This window comes from Vigna unguiculata, chromosome 2 (assembly GCF_037176805.1).
Source record: "Vigna unguiculata cultivar grain cowpea cultivar isolate G323 ecotype 2 chromosome 2, ASM3717680v1, whole genome shotgun sequence".
In the NCBI taxonomy this organism is placed as follows: domain Eukaryota; kingdom Viridiplantae; phylum Streptophyta; class Magnoliopsida; order Fabales; family Fabaceae; genus Vigna; species Vigna unguiculata.
In genome coordinates, this window is record NC_140793.1 from 2,744,920 (window position 1) to 2,769,012 (window position 24,093).

General features: G+C 36.3%; 1 protein-coding gene across 4 annotated transcripts in view; it reads right to left on the minus strand.

Moving 5' to 3' along the window:
• LOC114171836 (Zinc finger, C3HC4 type (RING finger) family protein) overlaps positions 1–23,014 on the minus strand; it is a 40,013-nt gene extending 16,999 nt beyond the window's left edge. The window contains exons 1-4 of one of the 4 annotated variants that reach the window (XM_028056652.2): positions 22,458–23,014; positions 20,605–21,328; positions 12,676–18,659; positions 700–2,201 (exon numbers count right to left, since the gene is read on the minus strand). In XM_028056652.2, the coding sequence (XP_027912453.2) occupies positions 700–2,201; positions 12,676–18,659; positions 20,605–21,328; positions 22,458–22,795 (8,548 nt within the window). In that variant the 5' untranslated portion in view covers positions 22,796–23,014. Of the gene's footprint in view, positions 1–699; positions 2,202–12,675; positions 18,660–20,057; positions 20,486–20,604; positions 21,329–22,457 lie in introns of those variants that run through there. The other 3 variants (XM_028056651.2, XM_085669727.1, XM_085669726.1) reach the window with 3 other exon arrangements.
• Positions 23,015–24,093: the final 1,079 nt, after the last annotated feature.

Here is a 24,093-nt window from a genome sequence, read left to right on the forward strand (position 1 = left end):
TCAAGTAGGTTGACTCACTAGGCAAGGGAGGCTGCAAGGGCAGTAGCCAATTATCTGTCCACTGTAGAAAACCAAAATTATTGACTACCCTGTGAAGCCAGACTGATACGGTGCCCTCTTGTGAGTCAGTGCATCATTCATCATTCCTCCTCACATGACCTCCTCGACTACAACAACACGGTAGCCATTACCCACAACCTTGGATGCCCCACTCAGTTTGAAGAAAATAACACTCTTTACCTTGCACCTAGAAGAACGTGATATACTCTAGTAGAATACAGAACAAGAGGAAAATGGATAGAATCCCCAAAATAATAAAAACTCTACAATTATTCTTTCTATCCTCATTTACAGAAAGAGGGGAGGTGCACCAATTAAATTATCAAACAATCAGAAATACAATTTAGTCCTCAAAGGCACCATCAACATCCAATCACAGCACAACACTAAGATGACACATCACAAAATCTTACATTTATTAATATTATATTATTGGGGAAATCCTTAAAACCAGAGATCAAATAAGCATTCTGAAAAAAGGTTTATAAGAAATAACACAAGCTTCTCAAATGCTTAGATTAACAAAAAAAATTACACGAAGCATCAACCTCTTTAATAACAGTCGTTTTGTTGAAATAAATGCCTATACTTCACCCAAACAAAAATATCCAAATTTTTTAAAACATATCTAAAAATTACCTAAATTGTGCTGCAGCAGGGATTGGCGAGGATGTTCCCTCTTATCATAAATCAGGTGTAATCTCTTGGCTTGGCAGCAATCTGCCAACTCAAGAAGGTCAAACAACAAAAACTCATTGTTTCCATACACAGCCAAAAGTTCATTTACTTTATTGTAGTCCATGCAGGGCAGATCTTTAGTCAAATCATCACTGACTAAAGAAAGGCATCGAACTGACTGTACACCAAGCTTGTCAGCCAAATCATTGCCTATAACTGGATGCACAAAATGTCTCCCAATAAGAGAGCTGTTTTCCAGCCAAGGTGCATCATTATATACAAGATCTCCTGCTTGCATCAGAACTCCAAAATCATTAGGAATCAACAAGGGACTATCAAAAGTCTCAAAAAGTGGCTTCTCCAAGCAACATTCTACTACGGCTTCAAGGACGCAATGGACAAAATTTAACTGATCTGTGGACAGCGGAACCCCATGCACATCATTCTGCAACCTTTGTAATACTTGAAGATAGTCTGAAATACCAAAACTCAATCTAACTCCCAGCTTTATCAACAAATCTTTATACTCTGATAGTTCAGATGGAACAACATACAAATAAGGTGTAAATTTTACAGGTGAATCAAATGCCAGTGCATTTGGTGATACAAAATCATCACCAATCCAAACCCATGAAGCACCATCCAACCCTGCTTTTAGGTTATTGATATCCTCAGTATTAATAAATTCCTGCAATTTTGAGTAAAGGCAAGGTATTTCCTTTTGCAACTGAGCTTCAAAACTAGGCTCCAGCAGTGAATTTATCTTAAGCCGCTGATAGGACTTAGATAGCTCAACTAACTGCCTTGTTAAAACATCAACATTTGGGCAATCCATCCACCCAAGTTCAGTTTGTAGATATGTAGTGTCACATTCACCGTCTAAAATAAACATTGAAGAAGATACCATCCACATCTGTGATTTAGGCCTCACCGTAGTGGGGGGTGCAACAACTTGGTTATTGGACTTTAACCATGGAAGCCCCATAACAGCTGGATCAGAAATTACTGGACACCAAGAGATTAGCTTCAATTCAGACCAAAATTCTTCTTCTACCATATCAAATGTTGAGCTGCTACAAAATAAATCAATATCAGTTAGGTAGGTCTCTTCTTTAGGGAAACCATCATATACAAAAGCATCATCCGTCATGCTGCTACTTTCCAGAGCCACACCACCTTGTTGATCATCATTCTTACTTCCAACTTTATTTGAGAGATTATGGGCTAATGTATCTAAAAGATGCAGCAACTCTCCACCATGCTTGGAGGCATCAATGTCCCCAGAATCATGCAAGAGACCGACTGATCTAGCACAATCAAGCAAGCCAGTAAATCCTAGAGTTGTCCTAAGTCCAAGGCAAACTAAAGTATCCAAAATTTTGGGATCTAAGAATTTGTCAGAAGGAAAGAAAGCATTCCCATGAAGCATCTTTTTAAGGTGAGCAACCCGAGGATCATAAAGCCTGCAATAACATTCTAGTCAGCAATCCAAATGTCAGTTTTTATATAAGTAAATACTTAATCAAGAAGCTCATCCATTCAAAGATCAAACATCAGTACAAGAAAGCTGCAGCTGAAAATTCAATGTTTAGTTACATAAATTACTTGGCACAATCTACAAATGCTTTGATGTCTAATTACAATTATATCAAGTGTTGGAAGTCCCACATCGACTAGAGAAAACAATTTCATAGTATATAAGTGGGTGCAAACCTCACCTTACAAATCGGTTTTGTGGGGTACTTTAAGCCTAACTCAGCCCATAAAACCGGCTTGTAAGGTGAAGTTTGCAACCCATATATATATACTATGAAATTGTCTTATCTCTAGTCGATGTGGAACTTCCAACACACCCTTCTCATGCCAAGGAATATACATCTTGTGCATAGGACTAGAAATGGGTGGTCCGATAGCGAGTGGAACAATATGCCCAAAAAATCTCACTAGGATAGACTTTTTATACAATGACTCTGATACCATGTTAAGAACTGGACTTTAAGCCCAACTCAACCTCACCAGCCAACTTTGTGGGGTTGAGTTAAGCTTAAAGTTCATTTCTTAACATCAAGTAATTATCCATAAATTGTTTTAGTGCGTCAAAATTCAACATTAGTACAAAAATATATGATTGCAAATCAAAGCATCACTAATTTCCATTGAAATTTAGGTTGCAGGTTAATGTCATTCCTTGAATTATTACTATTAGAGGGATATATTTAATATAGACCATTGAAATTCACAACACATCTTCATATTTATTTCAGCATGTTGAGACAACAGTATAAAAAATAATTGTTTTTTAAAGAGTTTAGGGTTTAAAAAAAGCATGTTGAGACGACAGTATAAAAAATAAAAAAATAATTGTTTTTTAAAGAGCTTCTAGGCTGAGTAGATCTTTGACAGTGAGAAAGTCGAATAGCCATAACAAAAGTCCGCAAGGAAAAACAAGCTAGTGGATTTTAAAACATTGATCACCATATAAACGCATACCAAATATATCAGCAAGATGAGACAGCAGAAAATAATGCCAACATGGCAAATGTAACTCAACCATAACACAATCTTATAATAGAACAGTAAACAAATTATGCAGATATGCATGATGTTTTCAACCATTTGTTTCAATGTCCACCCATAATAGATGCAGATATGCATGATGTTTTCAACCATTTGTTTCAGTATCCACCCATAATAGTGCAATAAAAAGCTAATGGCTTTAAATAATCAAATCTATCAACCCATTATTAAAAAACAAAGTTGAGGGACATTGTAAAAAAAATCTATTCTTTTTGCTTAAATTCCTAATTCAGGAATCCAGAACATGTTACATTGCAAACTTGCAATTAATGTTTCTTAGATAACCAGAACAGAGAGAGAAGATGAGAAATGAACAAAACTATTTTATTGATGCTAAAACTGATTCAAGTCATGTACACAGAGTATTTATAAGAGATTGATTCCATTAATAACCACGAAACCTTATAACTGTCATAGAGAAAACTAAACAGAATAATAGAGAAAACATACAATTGTACAAAATACATTTCATTACTCTAATAGCCTCCCTCAAACTTAAGTAGAAGATTTTTCAACAGAAAAATGCTTCCCATCAAGTTTGCTACCAAAAACAGCAAAACGTTTAGAAGATAGGGACTTAATTAAAACATCAGCCCACTGATCAAGAGCTGGAACATGAGACATAGCCAATTGTTGAGACATAATGTTCTCTCAAACAAAAAAGACATCAATCTCTATATGTTTAGTGCGATTGTTAAAAACATGATTGTGTGCTCAACCATTGCACTCTGATTATCATAAAATAATTGAGGTGTTTCAAAAGAAACATTTAGTTTTGAATGTAGATCGTTTGTCATCAACTTCAGATACCCAATCAGCATTACAGAATGCTGTCAATGGAACTAGACTAGTCAGTACAGCAGGTTGAAAGTGAAGGCCATAAAACAGAGTGGCTTACAAATATTGCAGAATACACTTGACTACAACCCGATGAAAATCTAAAGCGTTAGCCATAAACCGACAAACTTTGTTTACAACAAAGGCAATTTCAGGTCTAGTAAGAGTAGCATCTTGGAAAGCTCGAACAACATACCTATATAGAGTTGGATAAGAGAAAATATCGGCACCCTGTTTAGACAGTTTACAATTTCATACCATATCAGCACCCTGTTGGTTTTATGAAGTAAATCATGAATATACTTAGTTTGAGTCATGAGATTACAACCATCTGACAAATGTATAACCTGAAGACCAAGAAAATAGTCTAACTGACCAAGTTGTTTAAGAGAAAGGTTTGCATTGAGTTGAGCAGTGATAGTGTGAATCAGACTGAGACAGATGATAGATAACATCAGATCCATGATGATAAATGAACAGAGAAGTGTCATAAGAGCTAGAGACAAAACCTAGTTGTTGAAGAGAAGTTTGTAGTCGTGTGAACCATTGCCTTGGGGCTTGCTTTAGGCTATAAAGAGCCTTATTCAACTTGCAAACTAACAACTTATCAAAAGCTGCAACCCTGGTGGTTATTGCATGTAAACAGTTTCATGTAAGAGCTCATTGGAAAGGCATTATTTACATCAAGATGGAACAATTTCCGCCTATGAGAAACTGCAAATGTGAGAATAATACGTATAGTAACTGGTTTAATGACCGAAGAGAAGGCTTCTATTGACAAAAGGAAGAAGATGGACATCTTCCTTCAGTAAGGAGTTTTGATGATGATGACTTATGAAGAAGTATGGAAGACTTAATGATGATACATGGAAAACTGTTGAAGACTTAAAAGAATGCTTCGATTCAAGAGAGGCATTGAAGACTTAGGGATTTAGTTGTTTAGGTCTTGTAATCTATGTATGTTATTAAAAATAGTTAAATTAGTATGTCAAGAGTCAAAAAGGCAAAACTCAAGCAGTAGAACACCAAGAGAATTTTATTTATTTGCAAAACCTGGAATAATCGATTATTCTTAGTGATAATTTATTATCTCAGTTAAAACTAATTTTTGAGAAAAGCCTATGTGATAATCGATTATCATGCTGATAATCAACTATCACCTACTGATAATAGATTATCCTGGCTGATAATAGATTTGATAATAGATTATTACAGCGAGAAAAATGTTTTTAGAAAAGTTTCTGTGATAATCGATTAACATTATGACTTACTTTTCGTATTCTTAACCAAATTTCTAAATAGACTTCTATAAATGGAGGTGAGAGTTCATTTTACAAACATACAAAAGTTAGAGAAGTCTGAGTACTTGAGAACTCTCTATGGGAAGGCTTTGAAAAACTTAGTGTAGGTAGAGCGATAACTTTCATCAAGTGGGATCTTGAGTGATTGAGTGTTGCTGCTGCTGTTGCTAGGAGAAGCCGATCATCCCTTGTGTGATTCAAAGGAGGTGTTCATTCCTTGTGTGATTCAAGGAAGGTGTTTTCATCCCTTGTGGATTTCAAAGGAGGTGTCTTCATCTCTTATGTGATTCAAGAGAGGTGTTTTGTAAAACCTAATCTTTCTTATCATTGATTATAAGTTTGGTTTATTTTAGTGATTGTGCTAATCTCGCTTTTAAGAGATTAACAACAAGACGTAGGGTCTTTTGATCTGAACCACTATAAATACTTTGTGCAATTTTCTCTTCCCTAGTCTCTTTATTTTATTGTGTTTATTAAAATAAAAGAAAGATTTTAATTGAACTTTGATATTAAAAGGGAAATATTTTAAAAGTACAATTTTTATTAAGAACCCAATTCACCCTCACTTTTGGTTTTTGTCCAAACGCTAATTATTCCGCTGCACGTTTTCAACATCTTCATGGAAGTCAAACCCATGAACATGATGAAACCCTTTAACTACAAGACGAGATTTATGTTTGTTGATAAAGCCATCAACATTTTCTTTTACTCTAAACACCCATTTACAACAAATCATATTTTGCCAGTAGGAAGAGGTACTAGCTCCCAGGCTTTCTGGTTAATTACGGCGTCATACTCACGATGCATGGCAACTTTCCAATTCTTATCACTAAGAGCTTGTTTGAAATTCTTAGGCTCAAAATGAGCAAGTAACAGAAAAGGATGAACTATGTGTTGATTAAAAACAGTTTTCGACCTAGTTTGCATAAGATGAATGTTCCTACAAAGTGAAGGAACAAAATATGGACCAGTATGTGTAACAGGAGATGAAGAACCAAAGTAGGTTCAGCCTCTAAAGCAAGAGATAAAGTACTAGAACTGGAACTGGATGAGCTATCAGTAGAAACCTGAACAGGGGGATCCACGACTTGTGAAGCAGAACATGCAGAAGAATCTGGTGGTAACAAGTTAGGCTGTAACAGAAAATACTAATTAAAATCTTTAATGGAATTAGGAGACTTGGGAAACAACTCAGAATAATGGGATCACGCTCATCAAACAAAACATCTTTAAAGATAAAGATGTGCCTATTGGAAGCCAAACACTTGTATCCCTTGTGAAGATGAGAATAACCAAGAAAAAGACACTTTTCAGACCTAAAGTCAAGCTTATGACGCTTATATGGTCATAACTAAGGAAAGCAAGAACATCCAAATGTCTTAAGAAAACTATAATCTAAATTTTTATGAAACAGAACAGAAAATTGAAAAGCAAACTAAAGAGATACAATGGGTAATCTATTGATAAGATAGACTGCAGTAGCAAAGAAGAGATGCTGGATGTAACAAGGTAAGACCTAACTCAACAATATGCCTATGTTTATGTTCAATAAAACCATTTTTATGATGAGTATGAGGACATATGATCTATGAACAATACCATGATGAGCTGGAAAAGGACGAAACTCACCACCCCAGATTGAACTTGTTTAATTTTACAGTTGAACTGCAATTCAACCATTGTTTTAAAGGTCTGAAAAAAACTGACAGCGTTTGATTTTGTCTTTATAAGAAAAATTCATGTATATATCTAGAGAAAGCATCAACAAAAGTCACATAATATTTATAGCCAGCACGAGATGTGATATGAGCAAGACCCCATAAATAAGTAAAAATGAGTTCAAAAGGAGAATATACAGAATTAGAATCATGAGAAGGTAACCTATGAGATTTACCAGCACAGTAAGATTTGAGAAAATAGAATCAACTTTATTAGGCAAAGAAAAATTACAATGTTTGAATACAAGATTCATAATATGGTTGCTAGGATGACCTAATCTGGTGTACCACAAATGAACACTAGTGCTGTCTATTTACATGATTTAAAGCAGCAGGAATAGAAAGTGAAGTAGCAGAAAGCACAGATGGTGATTACTGTGGTTGAATTAGAGAAAAGAAGAACATTATGAAATGGGTAGAGTCCATCAGGTCTGACACCTCCATGAAGAAGAACCTTATTCGTTTCGTGGGATTTGACAAGGCACTTATCAGAACAGAACTCAAAGAAAACAGAATTATCCTTTACAAATTGACTAACACTCAACAAATTTCTGGTGATGGAGGAAACATGCAACAAATGATTTAGCCTAAACAGAACTTTAGAATCAAAAGAAGAGACAAACAGAGAAGATCCAGCACCAGAAATACTCAAACATGCACCATTACCTATGAAAAATTGGTCTAGTCCATCAAAGTGTTGCATTTGTTTAATGTTTAGAGGTTCACCAGTAACATGGAAACTAATCTGGTATCCATGAAGTATTTTCTTTACCATGAGAATCATCAGTGAACATCAAAGATTCATGAGGCTGATATGAAGAATTAGACATTGGCTGTATGACCAAACTTCAGGAAGATTTGGCAATGAGAATTGGCATACTTGCCACCACGACGTCGTGCAGAATTGCTCCCTCCACGAGAAGAGCCACAAAAACCACCTCTCTAATTGGTACCACAAGAGTAAGAGCCTTGAGTGTAATTAAGAGAAGGCGTGACTAAGGACTATGTGTCTTGAACATATTTATTTAACCTGGTTTCATGATCACATAGCAATGCTTCAATTTCTGCTATAGAAAGGGTACGTTATTTGCTCTCAATGACAAATACCACGGGTGAAAAGTTTCAAGGGAGACCTTTCAAAATGGCTTCAACATGCTCTTCATGACGAAAAGGAAGACCTACGCTAGCAAGCTCATCCACGTAGATTAATTTTCAGTAAGAATTCTTCCATGGAATTTGAATCAAGTCTAACAGCTTTCTTAGATATACATAACTGTCTAGCACGAGACTTGGTTTGAAGGTTAAAATACACACAAATCTTCTCCAAAACTTCATAAGAATGAGTGCAACCGAGAACTCGAGACAACACAAACTTAGAAAGTGTAGACTACAACCAGACAAGAAGAGTTTGATTCTAAACCACAAAGGCTTCATAGTTAGGTTTAACCAGGCCATCTAAACGATCAGACTCCTTAGGAAACATGCAGGAACCACATCATTAACCACAGATCTTTGAAACTTGTGTGACCTAATGACTGGTTCAACATACCAATGCTAGTATAAGTAATTGGAATAATATAATTTTTCTGCAATCGACGTAGGAAACGAAGGTGAAGCCATGAGAAGAGAGCATTGATGAAAGAAGAAAAATCCAAGGTGCTCTTTCGAGAAAGACAAACACTTTGTGCAAACACAATCAACAAACAACCAACGTGAACCCATAAACGGGGCGACAAACACATACGATTAGAATAGATAAACGAAGGCGATGATCAAAGACGAATAGATCTGACGAACATGCGATGAAAATGGAGGATCAAAACACGCAAACAAGACAGTCAAAAAAAGGGGTTCAGAAACGACAAACGAAACCTAGAAACTAAATCGATAGAAAGGAACACAGAAAGTGGACGAACGTGATCAACAAACTGCAATGAGCCAACACAAACAGTAAATCGTGATCGGCGATTGTGAACACGAGACAAATCACAATCAATAAACGAACTTCGAAGAGAGGTGCTCACTAAAGAGATGCGAAAGCAGAAGAAAATCATCGGGTGACGAGGACCGATGAAAAAATTGCTCTGGATACCATCTTAAATAACCAAAATAGGGAGAAAATGAGAGATGAACAAAACTATTTTATTGATGCTAAAACTTATTCAAATCATGCAGTCTGAGAGTATTTGTAAGAGATTGGTTTCGTTAGTAACCACAGAACCTTACATCTGTCATAGAAAAAACTAAAAAGAATAATATAGAAAACACTACTGTACAAAATACATTTCATTACTCTAATAATGTTGTTCTTCATTGTACAAACTATCACTTTGTATAGTTTCTAGATGTATTACTTGTAAGTTTTCTTTGTACATCAGTAGGTTTATGTGTAAGCTAATTTGTACAACTGTCAGTTCTTATACCGCTGTTAATTGGTAATGCCTATAAATACATCTTGCACTTATACCTTTAGATGTGAAAATACATAATAAAAATTCAGTTCATGTTCAGTTTCCTTTCTCTCTTTTCACTCAGGAAAATTCACCTAAGATGGTATGCAGAGCATTTTTGCGACGATCCAGCTTCTCCACTCAAGCTTCTTCACTGATAACTTTATAATTCAGATCGTTTTTGCTTATGTTTAGTCAATTTAGTCCTTTCAATTGGTGAATTGTATAGGTTCCTAATTACGAGATTCTCTCTTAGTCTCTTCAATATTTTCGATGGTTAATTGTTCTTTGTTCCTAATTTTCTTCATTCAGTTGTGTTTTGCAATGGTGAATTGAGTATGGTCATTAAACACGCCTTAATCACTATGTTCAAGAGACACAAACTTTAGTCTCACCATCACTGGATTTTGCTCAAGCTCCTTACACCCGTGATAGCATTCAACATGGAGGCTTTTGTATTGGAGTACCCTCTCGTGGTGGTAGTTCTCACAGAGGACACGGTGACAAATTTACCAATTTTCAATGCCAAATATGTCTCAAATTTGGACATACAACCAATGTTTGTCATTTCAGATCTGATGCATCCTATCAGCTTCATCAATCACTATGTTTTTCATTGATCCTGCTACACAACAGTCCATTCCTTATTCGGTTGATTCATATAAAACATCAAATATTTGGGTGTAATACCAAGCCTAACAGCAATGCTCAACCAAGTGCCATGATGATGAAGTAGTCTCCTTCTCAAGGTAATGCCAACAGTTCTTGGATGCCAAATTCTGGTTCAAGCTTCCATGTCACTGGTGAACCAAAAAACATTAAACAACTTCTAAGTTTGATGGTCGATATCAAATTTTCATTAGAAATTATGCAGGTTTGAATATTTATGGTGCTGGTTCCTCCACTTTTGTGTCCCCTTATCATTCATGAGTCAATTTGCAAAAGATAATTCAGTTTTATTTGAGTTTCATTCTGACAAATGTCTTGTGAAATTTAAGGGGATGAATAAAGTTCTTCGTGGAGTTGTTGGTCTTGATGGACTTTATTCATTTAACAATGTTCAGCTTCACGGTCAGCCTTCTCAGCCACAGTTCTCTTATAAGTCCACTGGCCATTCTCCTCAACCTTCTTTTTTTAGTAAACAAGGTTTCCAACAATGTCAATAAGGCCAATCTTATGTACATAGGTGGCACAATCAACTTGGTCATCCAAATAGCCATGTAATGCAAATTGTACTTAAACATTGTAAAATTCCAGTGTCTAATAAAGTGGATTGTCATTTTTGTTCATCCTCTTGAGCTACAAAATCACAAAAACTGGTTTCTTATATCTTCAATTTTGTATATTCTTCCTTAAAACTTATTTTTACTAATCTTTGGGGACTTACGCATCTTACGTCTCATGCAGAAAACAAATATTATGTTTCTTTTGTTGATGCTTACTCTAGATACCTCTGAATTAGTATCTCCTACTGCACCTTTACTTAATACTCATCCTATGCAAACTCAACCTAAATCGAGTATTTTTCAAAACAGAGTTCATCCATCCTTGTTGTAATCTCATTCTGAACCTACCAGTGTCAAACAAGCTCTTGAAGATGAAATTGATTGGTTGCATTGCAGCAAGAATATGATGCTCTAATGAAACAACAGACTTGGGATTTGATACCCTTAGTCTCTAATAGAATAGAGGCAGTGTTGGTTGTAAATTGGTTTTCCAAGGCATGGAAAATGCAGATGGCTCCATAAATAAGTATAAAGCTCATCTTGCAGCAAAAGGTTTTCATCAAGTCCATGGTTTTTTATTTTCATGAAACCTTTTCTCCAATACTAGAACCTGTTACAATTAGAATTATTCTTATTATTGCTCTCTTTCATGGGTGAAATTTGCTTCAACTTGATGTCAAAAATGGATTTTTGAATGGTTATTTTTGTAAAACAATTTTTGTGCAACAACCACATGGTTTAGAGTTTAGGGTTTTTGAGTGGTTCAATCGTTTACAAACCACTCTTCATCCGTTTTGTTAATAGCACGAATGATATCTCTCTTCATCTACAAATGGAATCAAATGTTGTCTACTTTTTGGTTTATGTTGATGATACAGTCAACTGGACTACTTTCTTGGCCTTGAGATCAAATATTTATCTAATTAGTCTATTCTCATGACTCAGACAAACTATATAAGATACTTGTTTCATAACACATGCTTGAATCTCATTCAATTTAACCCCTAATTTGATATCCTAGTGGTCTCGCAAGCCACAAGTTATTATTCTTTACAATACTCAAGCAAAATATAAAAGTTTAGCACAAACTTCTGATGAGAAATCGTGGATTACTACATTGCTTATTGAGCTACAAGTTCCAATCGTGGATTACTACATTGCTTATTGAGCTACAAGTTCCTTTTACTACTCCAACTCTTTTTTGTGACAATCAAGGTGTTGTGTCTATCGCTCATAATCCAGATTTTCATAATCAAACTAAGCACATGGAGATTGAAGTTTTCTTTGTCAGAGAGGTTATGGCCAAGCAACTATGTATTTATCATATTCCAGCTCTTGATCAATAGGCAGATGTTCTAACCAAGCCTTCGTCTTCAACTCATTTTGTGTTTCTTAGGAGCAAACTCAATGTGAAGAATTTTCCTTCTTCAAAAGCTTCTCCTTGAGTTTGAGGGGGATGTTAGTAGAAGCAAGTCAGTTTGTATAGTTTGTAGATGTAGTAATAGTAAGTTTTCTTTATACATCTATGGGTTTATTTGTAAGCTACTTTGTACAGCTGTCAGTTCTTATATAGCTGTTAGTAAACAATGCCTATAAATACATCTTGTACTCATACCTTCCTTATGTGAAAATACGTGATAAAAACTCAGTTCATGTTCAGTTTTCTTTCTCTCTTTTCACTCACAGTTCAGTTAATCTAAGAAAAACTAATCCTGGTACTGACCATTTAGAAGAAAAATCACAGAAAATGTATGCATCTTAAAATACAATAAAGGAAGATAACTTATTGAGAGTTATTGAAATTTTATTTTAAAAAATAGGATATTACCTTGATGGTTGTTGCCAAGATCCATTGGCTGCCTGAACAAATTGTGCACACGAGAATGAAGACTTGAGAGAGAGATCCTCTTCAATCAAATTTTGCACGTCATGCAGAATGGCCAAAACAACTTCTTGTCTTGAAAGGAACTCTGACATGTGATTGAAAATGTAATCTTTGTAGAATTCCACTTTAGTTGGTTCTTTCATCCCTAAATACCTTTTCATAATGACTCGCTCTGTTTCTGATTCAGTTCTTAAGAAATTATCATTTAAGAGATCTTCACAAACACCAGTAGGACCAAGCCATTTAATAGGACTACTCAAACTAACTAGCTTTCTGCTTTTGTAAGACTCAAATATTGGAAGGTGCTTGATGATTTCAATATGCGTGTCATCAATCTGCTCTTCAGAGAACCATTTTGTTTGGAGAATAAAACTTCTTAGTTCATGAAGCTCCCCTTCAGATACATCTGTAAAGATCCCCTCAATCTTCTGTGGTTCCAAAGCAATAGCCAGAAACACATTTAGTACACCTCTTGCTGTTGCTGACTGCACAAAGCATTCCAATTTAGGGTGATCCAATAGCAGATCATGTCTCAAGAATAAACATCCAACCTTCACTAACAAAGAAGACATCTTCTCACTCCATCCATCATTTCTTATCACATTCAACTTTTGTGCTAACTGCATCAGGCAGTCATCCCCAACTGGCAATATAGGCCACTTAGAAAACATGATAAGATCATCACAATATGATTTCAGATAGTTCCATAGTAGTTGCAACCACTCTACACTTGGTTGGCCATGAATACCAGGAGTCCAACTTACTTGCCGAGCATGTTGCCACTCTACAGGAAGTAATTTCACAAGAAGTTTCTCAAGCAATTGGCATGACAGGAAAGAAATGTTTGTTCCATCTGTTTCGGCAATGTAACAAAGTTTTCTATGAACTTCTTCAGGAATAGCACAATCTACAAGTTGATGAGGAATAGAATCTTTCAGAAGGCCGTATTCATCACCACGTGCAATGTAAACTCTTTCTCCAACTCCCTTCATATCAATTGATGTAAAGGAACCATCTGCAACTGGTAACAAAGGCAAGCCACATAGGGCATCAAACTGCAAGGATTTTTGCAAGTCATGTAAGCAATATTCAAGAGTCAGAATCATTGCATCCCTATCTTTGAATTCGCGCTTCCTTCTGATTAAAAGGGTCCTTAACAGCTTAGGAGTCATAAAATGCAATGACGGACAGATTTCCATAAACCTTTCAGAAAGCGACTGTGGAAGAGTAATGACAGGTAGAGCAGCCCCAGACAACGCTTTTACAAGCTCAGCTGCCTTGGGGAAAGTAAAATCAGGAAATATAGCATGTTTGGTTGAAATCCACTGTCCTCCTCTAGCTTCAGTATATAATACACGGAGATTAAACTGAGCAACAAATTGATAGAGTTTCCGTACTGCAGATGCCCAAGGTTCTAACCCTAAGGTTGTTGGCCATAACGAGAAGAACAAATTGCAAGGGCCGATCTCTGATGCTATCTTCTCAAGCAAACGACCATATGCAGGGGCAACAACATTTTCAAGGAGGAAAATATTCCACTCTGAGCGCTTTCTTCCACCTCCAGCCATATCAGAACCAAACCAGATATCCCTGCGATTTGATGATAATTCAAAGTATGCATTCACATGAGCAGGAAGACCAGTACTGATTGGTAAAGGTAAAAAGCAAAATGCACGACCTTCAAAATTTTCCAGTTGATGATTAGGCAAACTAACACTTTGAAACAGATCAGGAGAAACCGTGCAATCATTCTCCCCCTTTGAACTTTCAACTAGGTCAATGTCAACCTTGACAGAATTCAAATATGCAGCAACACATGCCCATGGAACAAAATTGTAACAGCTACTATTGGCTGTTTCAGATCTTTTCTTTTGAGCATTCCCATCACCTAAACATTCTGTGGTTATCCAATAGTGTGAACTACGACTAGATGTGTTTTGTTCAGTAATTATGATCTTCTGGCATTTATAAGGCAAATCTCTGCCAATGGATAGGCTTAGTTTCTTCAGTAACTGAGCTCTATTCATTCCAACACGTCTACTTTCCTTGAAGAAATTGAACACATCCTGGGCTTCAGCAGATCCAATTTCAGGCTCACCTATACAGGTTCTGCATACACGGTGCAGGAGGTGCATTTCATTCACTGTTCCTTCCTTTACAAAAATAGAGATAGATTTCACATTGCGCAGAAAAAGTAATGTTTCAGAAACAACTTCAGAAAAAGAAGTAAAAAGAGATCTGACATCTTCAGGTGTATAAATTTCCTTTTTGATTTGACTCCGGGAGGCAACACCTGCACTTCTAAGAGGGAACCGAAATAATGTACCAGGAAAAGGATGTTGCAAATCACAGCCAAAATGTAGCATTGGGGAAAACTGGTCAGGAAATTGCTCCAAAATCTGTCGTCCCACAAACTTAATTCGTAAACCAGGATGCGAAGGTGAAATCCCAGGCAAATTACTGGCATGAGGATCAAACATTACAATATTTTCTCCAGAAACAAACATAGGGATGTCAGTAAAGTGATAGACACAATTAAATCCTAGTCCAAATCTTCCAATTGCAAAAGCCTTCTCAAGTTTACTTTCTTGACCAATACGCGATATTGCATAAAGATCTTGGGGACTAAACACTGAGTCATTGAAACAGTAGAGAGCAGGACCTTGCCAATCCGCCATTTCAGGAGAAAGAATAGAAGAAGTCCCATAGTGAGAATTATCCAAAAGAAATATTACTTCAGAAGCTCCTGCATCTTCTGCATTCTGTACCAGCTCAAATAGGGTCCCTGGTCCATCAGCATACATTTCAAGTATATGCTTGAGCCTTGTAGTCAAAGCCTCATGCTGTCCAAAAGCCTCGGCAGCTCCAGACAGGCCAAAATTCATTGAATCTGAACTCTCGGCCAGCAACATCCGGCGCAGAGAGCAAACTCCAAGCTTTTCTGCTACATCATTAGAAATGTTTCCATGCACAAATTTTTGAACTGTTTTCTTCACATTCCAATCTACAGTTGGAGCACTGCCAAATGAGCCATTGGAATCATCTGAGCCAAGCAACCAGGGGGCATCATTATAAACCAAGTCACCAGCAAGAAATAGTCTACCTGACACATCTGGCAGATAGAGCTGGACTTTTTGTTCATGATGGTAAACTTCAGCTAAATGATGCACTATTAATGTGACAGCCCTTATCTCCTGTGTGTCAAGAGGAGATGATCCTTTTCTAACTGCCATCCTATGAAGAATATTAGCATAATCAGCAGGTTGCAAGAATTCACGAATACCAAGTTCAAGAAACAATTTTTTGAAAACTGCCAAATCAACTGGGATAACACGAATATATGGAGCCAAATGAAGAGGACCATCTAGAACAACTTCTTCAGAAGTTGCGAATCCATCACCCACCCAAATCCATCGACATCCTTCAAGAACAGCTTTTACAATCTCAATCTCATCTGAAGACATCATTCCAGTCAGTATTGAATATATTCTCGGCATTGACAGAGCTAATTCCTGCCTCAGAACTTGATCAGACACAATCTCATTGTTTTTCCCAAGCTCCAATAATTGTGCAGCAATTACACCTCCTCCAGGTGGGGACATCCATCCCAGACCATACAATAAAGCTGTGGAAGAGCATTCGATGTCCAATATTCGCATGCTAGCTGAGACAAGCCACAAATCACTTAGTGGCCTTACAAGTTTTGGAGGAGCAACCATTGATGAAACAACTGGCCATGGTAATGATTGAAAAGGAGTAGTGACTAGAACTGGGCACCAGGAAATCAGTCTTAGCTCATTCCAAAATTTTTCAAGATCAGATTTTGTGTTGCTAGACCTAAAAGCAGTTGTTGCTCGTGACAATATTCGGTTAACTGCTCCTTTATTATCAACAACTTGATCAGGAAGCCACTTCAGTGCATTAACTTCAAGGTAAGAGAAAAGCACTTTCCCTCTTAAGTATGCCTTTTGTTGATCCTCATGCATCAAACGCTCGATGCATCGAGCACATTCTATAACAGTATCTGGAGACACAGAAGTTCTAAGTCCCAAGCCTCGTAGAATATTTAATATTTCAGATTCTCGAAAAGCACCAGCAGGGAAATTATCTGAGTCTTCTAGTAATGCATATAGTTCTTCATTATAAGGATCATACAAAACTGAAGGACACTTAAGAGCACCCGTGAGTGTCGGTATGAATTTCAAATTTTTCAATGAGTCCTTGATATATGCATCTTCAAGGGACAAAAGTGCCAAATTTTGTAGAACTGATAACATTATGCTATCCCGAACATCAGCTTGCAACTCACTAACTCTATTAAAAACATGTTGCATGTAAAATTGTGCTTTACCCATTCTCTCAACTCCATAACATCTTGACAAAATATCCTCTTCAACTTTTGAGGATTTGACCATGAACTCAATGCCCACAAAAATAATCTCTGGCACATCCAGTGGTGGTAAGTACTTTCGAGGATTGTCTAAGGCAGAAAATTGGAAATCTTCAGCAGACTCTCTTCCGTAGACTCTAAATATAGGTAATCTCTTGCAAAATCTTATGCTAAATTCATCCATAGAGTGTCCAACATACCATTTAGGATCAAGAAGAAATCTCCGGAGTTCATTTCTCTCTTCAGTTGCTAGACTATCTAGTGAAGCATGCATAGCTTCAGGACTTGAAACTGCATTAAATATTGATTCCAGAACACCTGTTGCACTGTCATCACATACATAACTAGATATATCTGGATGCTCAATTACATAATTTGGATTCAATATATGACATCCAACTTTTACAAGGACACCCTGTACCATATCAGAGATATTGCTTCCATTGATCATTTTCAACTGCCTAGAAGGTCTTAACAAATGCCCTGATGTGGAAGGCAAAATCGGCCAATCACTAAATAGTGGTAATATTTCAGTGTGCTTTCCTAGATATTGCCAGAATAGCAGAAACCATGATGATGTTGGCTTTTGACAAGAGTCAGGGTTCCAAAACACTTTACTTTTATATTTCCAGTCACTTGGCATAAATGCAGGAAATAGCTGGGCAAAATGGTGAATACTAAAAAGAATGACATTGGTTTTTGAGGACATCGCAATAGCAGAGAGTCTCCTTAATATATTAGGAGGAATGTTCGGATCAATTACTCTATCAGAAACCAGTTGCATAAGCTTGTATTCTAATTCATCACAAATGAAATAAGAAACTTCTTTTGATGCTTCTGAAAATGATGCAAAATTGCCATTAGCTAAAGGAAGTAAAGGCATATCATATGCCTCTTTTCCAACATCATCATCAACCAAGTCCTCTAGGCAATATTCGAGCAATAGAAGCTTGTATTGTCTGCTCAAATAATTAAGTCTACCATTTTCTCTAAGAAATTGACGTACTGTACCAGGTGTAACCACCTTGCTTGAGCTATACTGTAAAAGCAAATCAAACAATGAATTAGGTAAATGCACAACTGGCATTCCCAGCTTCATCAAAGCCAAACCAAGGTCCTCACTTTTGGAGAATTTTTCATCATGAAGAAAGGCTTCACTTGGTGATACCCAACTTCCTCCATTGACATCTGAATACATAACTGTAGCATTACAAATATTTTTGTATATTTGTTCAACCAATATATTCCATGGCTCTTCAAAAGTGCCAGTAGGCCACAAAGAATAGTAAAGGTCTGTTGGGCCTAGCAATTCTTTAATACCAAGTAGCATATGCATAAAAGCAGGAGCAACAAGATCTTCCAGAAGAAGCCTATTCCAGTTAGAACGAACTTTTCCACTTCTATCCATGTCATCCCCATACCAGATGCCACGACGATTTGATGAGACCTCAAAGAATCCATTGACTTGTACACTAAGGCCGGTTCTAACAGGTAGTGGAAGAAAACAAAAAGCTTGACCAGTCCTAAGAATATTGTTCTGTAAAAAACACATACAATAATAAGAGGAATGGACCATGTATATAAACAAAGAACTCCAAAAAAGCAAATGAAAACTATAGTGTACACTGCATTTGTCCTTCAATGAAAAGGGTGAAAAGTTGTGTGTCATCTGTCCTATAATAAGTTAGATGCAAGAGAAGGGTAACTAGGGAGAGCTCTTCCCTGTGTCACTGTCATCTTGAAAACATGACAGCCAATCACTTTTTCACTTCTCTGATTTGAGTGTATGAAAGCATTAGTATATTATTCAATTAAAAATGGCTCAATCAATTTAATGAATTTACTTTTGTTCCATTCTATTTTCCTTCTTATCTTTCAATTAATTTTTTTATGTATGATTAAGACATAAAAAGGTCTTTAACCAAAATGTCATTTTATTGTGTCTTCTATCCTATATTAAACGGTTTCAAATCTGTACCAACAAGATTGTGATACAGAATAAAAGGAAGAAACATTTTTTTCTCTTCCCCGGGTAGTTCAAACCACAAAACCAATCTCTCCTTTCAGAGAATGTTTAGTTATCTCTCATTCTCAGTTGCACTTTCAAAATACCTCTTGATAAATCTTAATATGTATATGATTTAAAATAGTTGACCCAGCCATGTTGATATCAGAAAAACAAAAAAAAAATCCATCCACTTCATTTCTGTCAGCAGCAAGAAGGTTAGTAGAGAAAAGTTGTGTAGAGAGCTCCAAAGCTTGTTGAGAAGCACAGGAATGAAGTGTCTCATGTAACTGGTCAACAGCTAACAGAAAATCTTGAAAAGGATCTCTATTTTGTACCAAAAGAAAATCACAACACTATCAGTAGAACAGTAGGTAGCATTGTACATGAAGTCAGACAAGATAGTTTCAAAGGTTGGAATGCACCATCACTCCGACATATATAACTAGAAGGCATGGTTATAGTCTACACTGCCTGTCTTAGATAACCAGAACAGAAGAGAGAAGAAGAGAACTGAACAGAATGATTTTATTGAGAATGAAAAACTTATTTGTATCATATACACTTAGAGTATTTATAGGTAAGTGGTTCTGTAACCACACCTTTAGAGCTGTCAACAGATCTAAACATATTACAATATAAAACGTACAGTTGTACAAAATATAGTATTTATTCTAATACTCTAATAGCCAGTAAGAGATTCAAGTTCTACGATCAATAAACTCCTACTTTCTAAATGAAATTGTGCATGTGGTATCTTGTCATAGGTAATTTTATCACTTTAAAGCAAGTTCCAATGGACGCATCATACATCATGGAAAACATAACATATTATAACAAATTCACAATAATGGCAATTTGTTTTAAGCAATAATCTAAAAATAAATCTAGAACCACAAAACCAATTAAGAATTTAAACAAGAAACATACCACGGAAGATGCCGTATCCTACAAGAACAATGGGAAAGAAAGGAAAGAAAGGACCAAAAAACACAGAAAGCTGTAACACATCAGTATAGAGCTATAATCCACTTGATATCCTATTAAAGATGCATGAGTGATCTAAATACCAAACCAGAACACAAACAAGCAACAGCCTCATTGCATTTTTCTCTGAAACAACCACCCCATTGATCTCCCAAAACATCTGACCAGAGGAGTAAAATCTATTCAAACTCTTTGAACAAACCCAATAACCTTTTATACTTCAAAACAGAGTTACATGCTTTACTTTCAATCATCAATTGCAGTCAAAATTAATTGCAGGGCTGGATGAACCAAAATGTTGGTAAATGGGCCACCCCTTTCAACTGTGTTCACATCCAGACTAAGATGACAGTTAATAATGGTGGAGAACCAAAAGCAAATCCAAATTTATAGTAACAACAGGAAGTCAATGTGTGTATGCAGAGGAGAGAGAGAGAGAGGGAAAGAGGAGGCTGGGGCAACAGCAAAAGGATAAGATATTGAAAATTACATTCGGTAAATTTTCAGAAATGCATGCCGCAATTGATGCCCATGGCAGCAAGTGAATGTCATAATCTTTTGATGCAGTAGTAGCAAAAGAGCCAATCCTACTAGATGCTGCGGCCATGCTTTGCACCACATAAAATCTCTCGGTTTGCCTCTTAGCTTCATCACCACTTATTCTCTCACTTACAAAGTCCAACAGAAATGCATCCATTTCAGCTGTAGTATTTAAACGCTTAGACAATCTGACCAGTGCCTGTCGATGCCAAACTGTATCATCAGATACTGAACTGACAGAACATGAATGAATTTTCTTAGGTTCAGGTTCTCCGACATCCCACAAATACATTTCAATGCACAGCACACTCTTAAGAAAGAGAAGTGCCAAAACTCCTTCTTCAAAGAGCTGAACAAACATGGAGGAAATGTCTTCTGGTGAATATGCTTGCCTTGAGAGCTTACTTCTGGCTGCCTGGTCTGCATTTCTCAAAGGAAAACGGAACAGTGTTCCAGAAAAAGGACTTTGCATGTCACAACCAAAAGTACAATATGGGGAAAACTGGTCCCTGTAAAACGAGAGCGCAGATGAACCAGTGAAATCAATCCGCTTCCCGGGATTTGCTGCAGAAACTCTTGGAAGATAAGCACCCTGGGGATCAAACAACACAACATATTTGCCACTCACAAAAGAGGGAAGATCTGTCAAATGGTACACTGAGTTGAAGCCAACCCTAAAATGTATATGCAGAAAAAAATGACAAGAATTAGAGAAATGCAAAGAACCCAAACATCAGGTTAATATGACTTTTTTTCCAAAAAAAAAAAATGATAGACGGAGAAAGGGAAATTGGCAACGTTGGTTACTGAACAAAATGACAATTTTGAAAGAGTAATGGTATGAAAAAACTCCTATATACAAGCACCTCATTACCACCTATCCCTTCTCTCTATCTCTATCTTCCTATCATGCCTACATTTCTCTCTTTTTTCTCTCTTTCTCTCTACATGTGGATTACCATTTAAGTGTCCTTGGACAACTTTCCTTTTCTTTTTAAAAATGAGTGCAACCATATATATACGTACACTAAATGACAAACACTAAAACACTAAAATTGAACAACATCACCCATTCAGTTAATGAATAAAAGTCATTATGGAATTCCCAAACGTCAATCTCATTATCAGAGCCTTTACATTGCAGTGCAGAAAGTCCAGCTTTCAGTTCCGACAGTTCACTCGCACATGAAAAGGAAATGATCAACAAAAACGAGCCATCGCACTACATTTTTACATTCTCACAAAACACATAAAATACTAAAAGCGTTCATACTCTATATAACTCTTCATCAATCATCAACGACCACACATCACTTCTCTCACCATAATTCCCGGTTACAACTGCAACAAAATATTTACAACCGTAACAAACGTACTATATTTTTGAAGCTGTCACAAAGCACGCAGAAGCTAGAAAAAACAATAAAAATCCATAACCATACAACTCCTTCGTCAATCGTCTACAACCAAACACATATCACTTCTCTCACCATATGTTCCAGTTACAACTGCAACAACAAAAACTTCACACCAAAACCAGTGCACTACATTCTTTAACTTCTCACAAACACGCATAAAATACCAAAATCATTTTTATAAAAAATAGAACATAAGAACACAACTCCGTTGTCAACAACCACACATCACTTCTCTCGCTATATTCCAGCGACACCTACAATTACTTCACACCTAAATCCTTGGATTGAACCAAACATCAACACAAAACAAATACACAACATCAATCAACATAATCACAGTTCAACTGAACAAGTTGAATCAGACAGCGGCGAAAAAAGAAAGTACCCGAAGCGACCGGTCTTGGAGGCCTGTCCGTGCTTGGCGCTTCCGCCGATCTTGGAGATGCTGACGAAATCATCCTCGGTGAAAACGGCATCATTGTAGGCCAGCAGAGCGGGTCCCTGCCACTGCGCGAGAGAGTTCGTGAGCAGCGAATCGCCACGGTGGGTGCGGCGATCGAGGCAGAGCGAGACGGTGGTGGCGCCGGCGTCGTCTGCATTCTGTATGAGCTCCTTGAGGACCGTGGTTCCCTCCGGATAGTTCAGCAGAACCTCGCGGATGCGGCGCGTGAGATCAACCGTCTGCCCGAAATCTTCTAAAAAGATTGATTCCGGAGACGCCATTGTTCTACGGCGCTCGATTGCGCATACGAAGACTATGGTATTGCGATGCGATAGGTTTTTAGTTTGATTCGGTTTCAACGTCAAGTAAAAAGAATAACCGAAAGAGAAAGAGAAAGATAAAGAGAAAAAAAGAAAAAAGAGAGAGGGTCTTTCTTTTATTCTAGTGGTTTTGTTGTTAGAAGAATTTCGCGGTTGTTTTCGGGTTGTTGGGTTCTCTCTTTCAAGAGACTTGAGAGGGTAGCTTTATTTTATTGAGGGTGATGTTTGCTTACGTGTCATTACGTTTTCAACTTTTTGAACTGGTCTTCATTTCTAGATAACGATGATGGAGGTACTGGAAAATTCATGCCGGAGTACTCAGAGCGAAACATCCTTATATCACAACACTCGTGACAGATTTTATTTATTTATTTTTTTTTAAAATACCTTTTTTGTCTCAATTTTTGTCAAGTTTTTTCAAATAAGTCCGTTCAAATAGGTCTCATTTTCGTTAACTTTGTTCAATTGGGTCCTTTTTTGCTAACACCGTTTAAATCATTAACGGCCATGAACAATGACTGTCACGTGTCACTTCGTGGTTTTTTTTAATTTTTTTATTTTTATTTTTATTTTTTTTATTTTTTTTTTATTTTTTTTTCAAATTTTGTTAATTTTTTTTAAATGTACACGTGTCAACCTAGGAGTGTGTCACGTGTCACTTCGTGGTTTTTTTGAATTTTTTTTAAAACTTTTAAATTTTTTTTTTTATTTTTTTTAAATGTCCACGTGTCAACCCAGTAGCGTACCACGTGTCAACGTCAATGTTCTAAATTCAATTTGATCCCTATATTTGTTATTTTTGTTCAATTAGGTCCTAATTTTTGTTAACATTAACCAATTTGGTCCCTCTCCAAATTAAAACCAAATTTAATTTTTATATTAAAATTCATATTTTTTATTAAATATCTTTATATAATATATTAAAATTCACATCATTATAACTTTGATATAAAAATTAAATTTGGTCACATCTTCTATAGGGAGCAAATTGGTTAATCTTAACAAAAATTAGGACCTAATTGAACAAAAATAACAAATATAAGGACCAAATTGAATATAGAATATTGACTTTGACACGTGGACATTTAAAAAATAACTCAAAAAAATTCAAAAGAAAATTCAAAAAAAATTCAAAAAAATAAAATAAAAAATTCAAAAAAACCACAAAGTGACACGTGGTACACTTCTGGGTTGACACGTATACATTTAAAAAAAATTTAAAAAAATTTAAAAAAAAATTAAAAATAAAAATAAAAAAA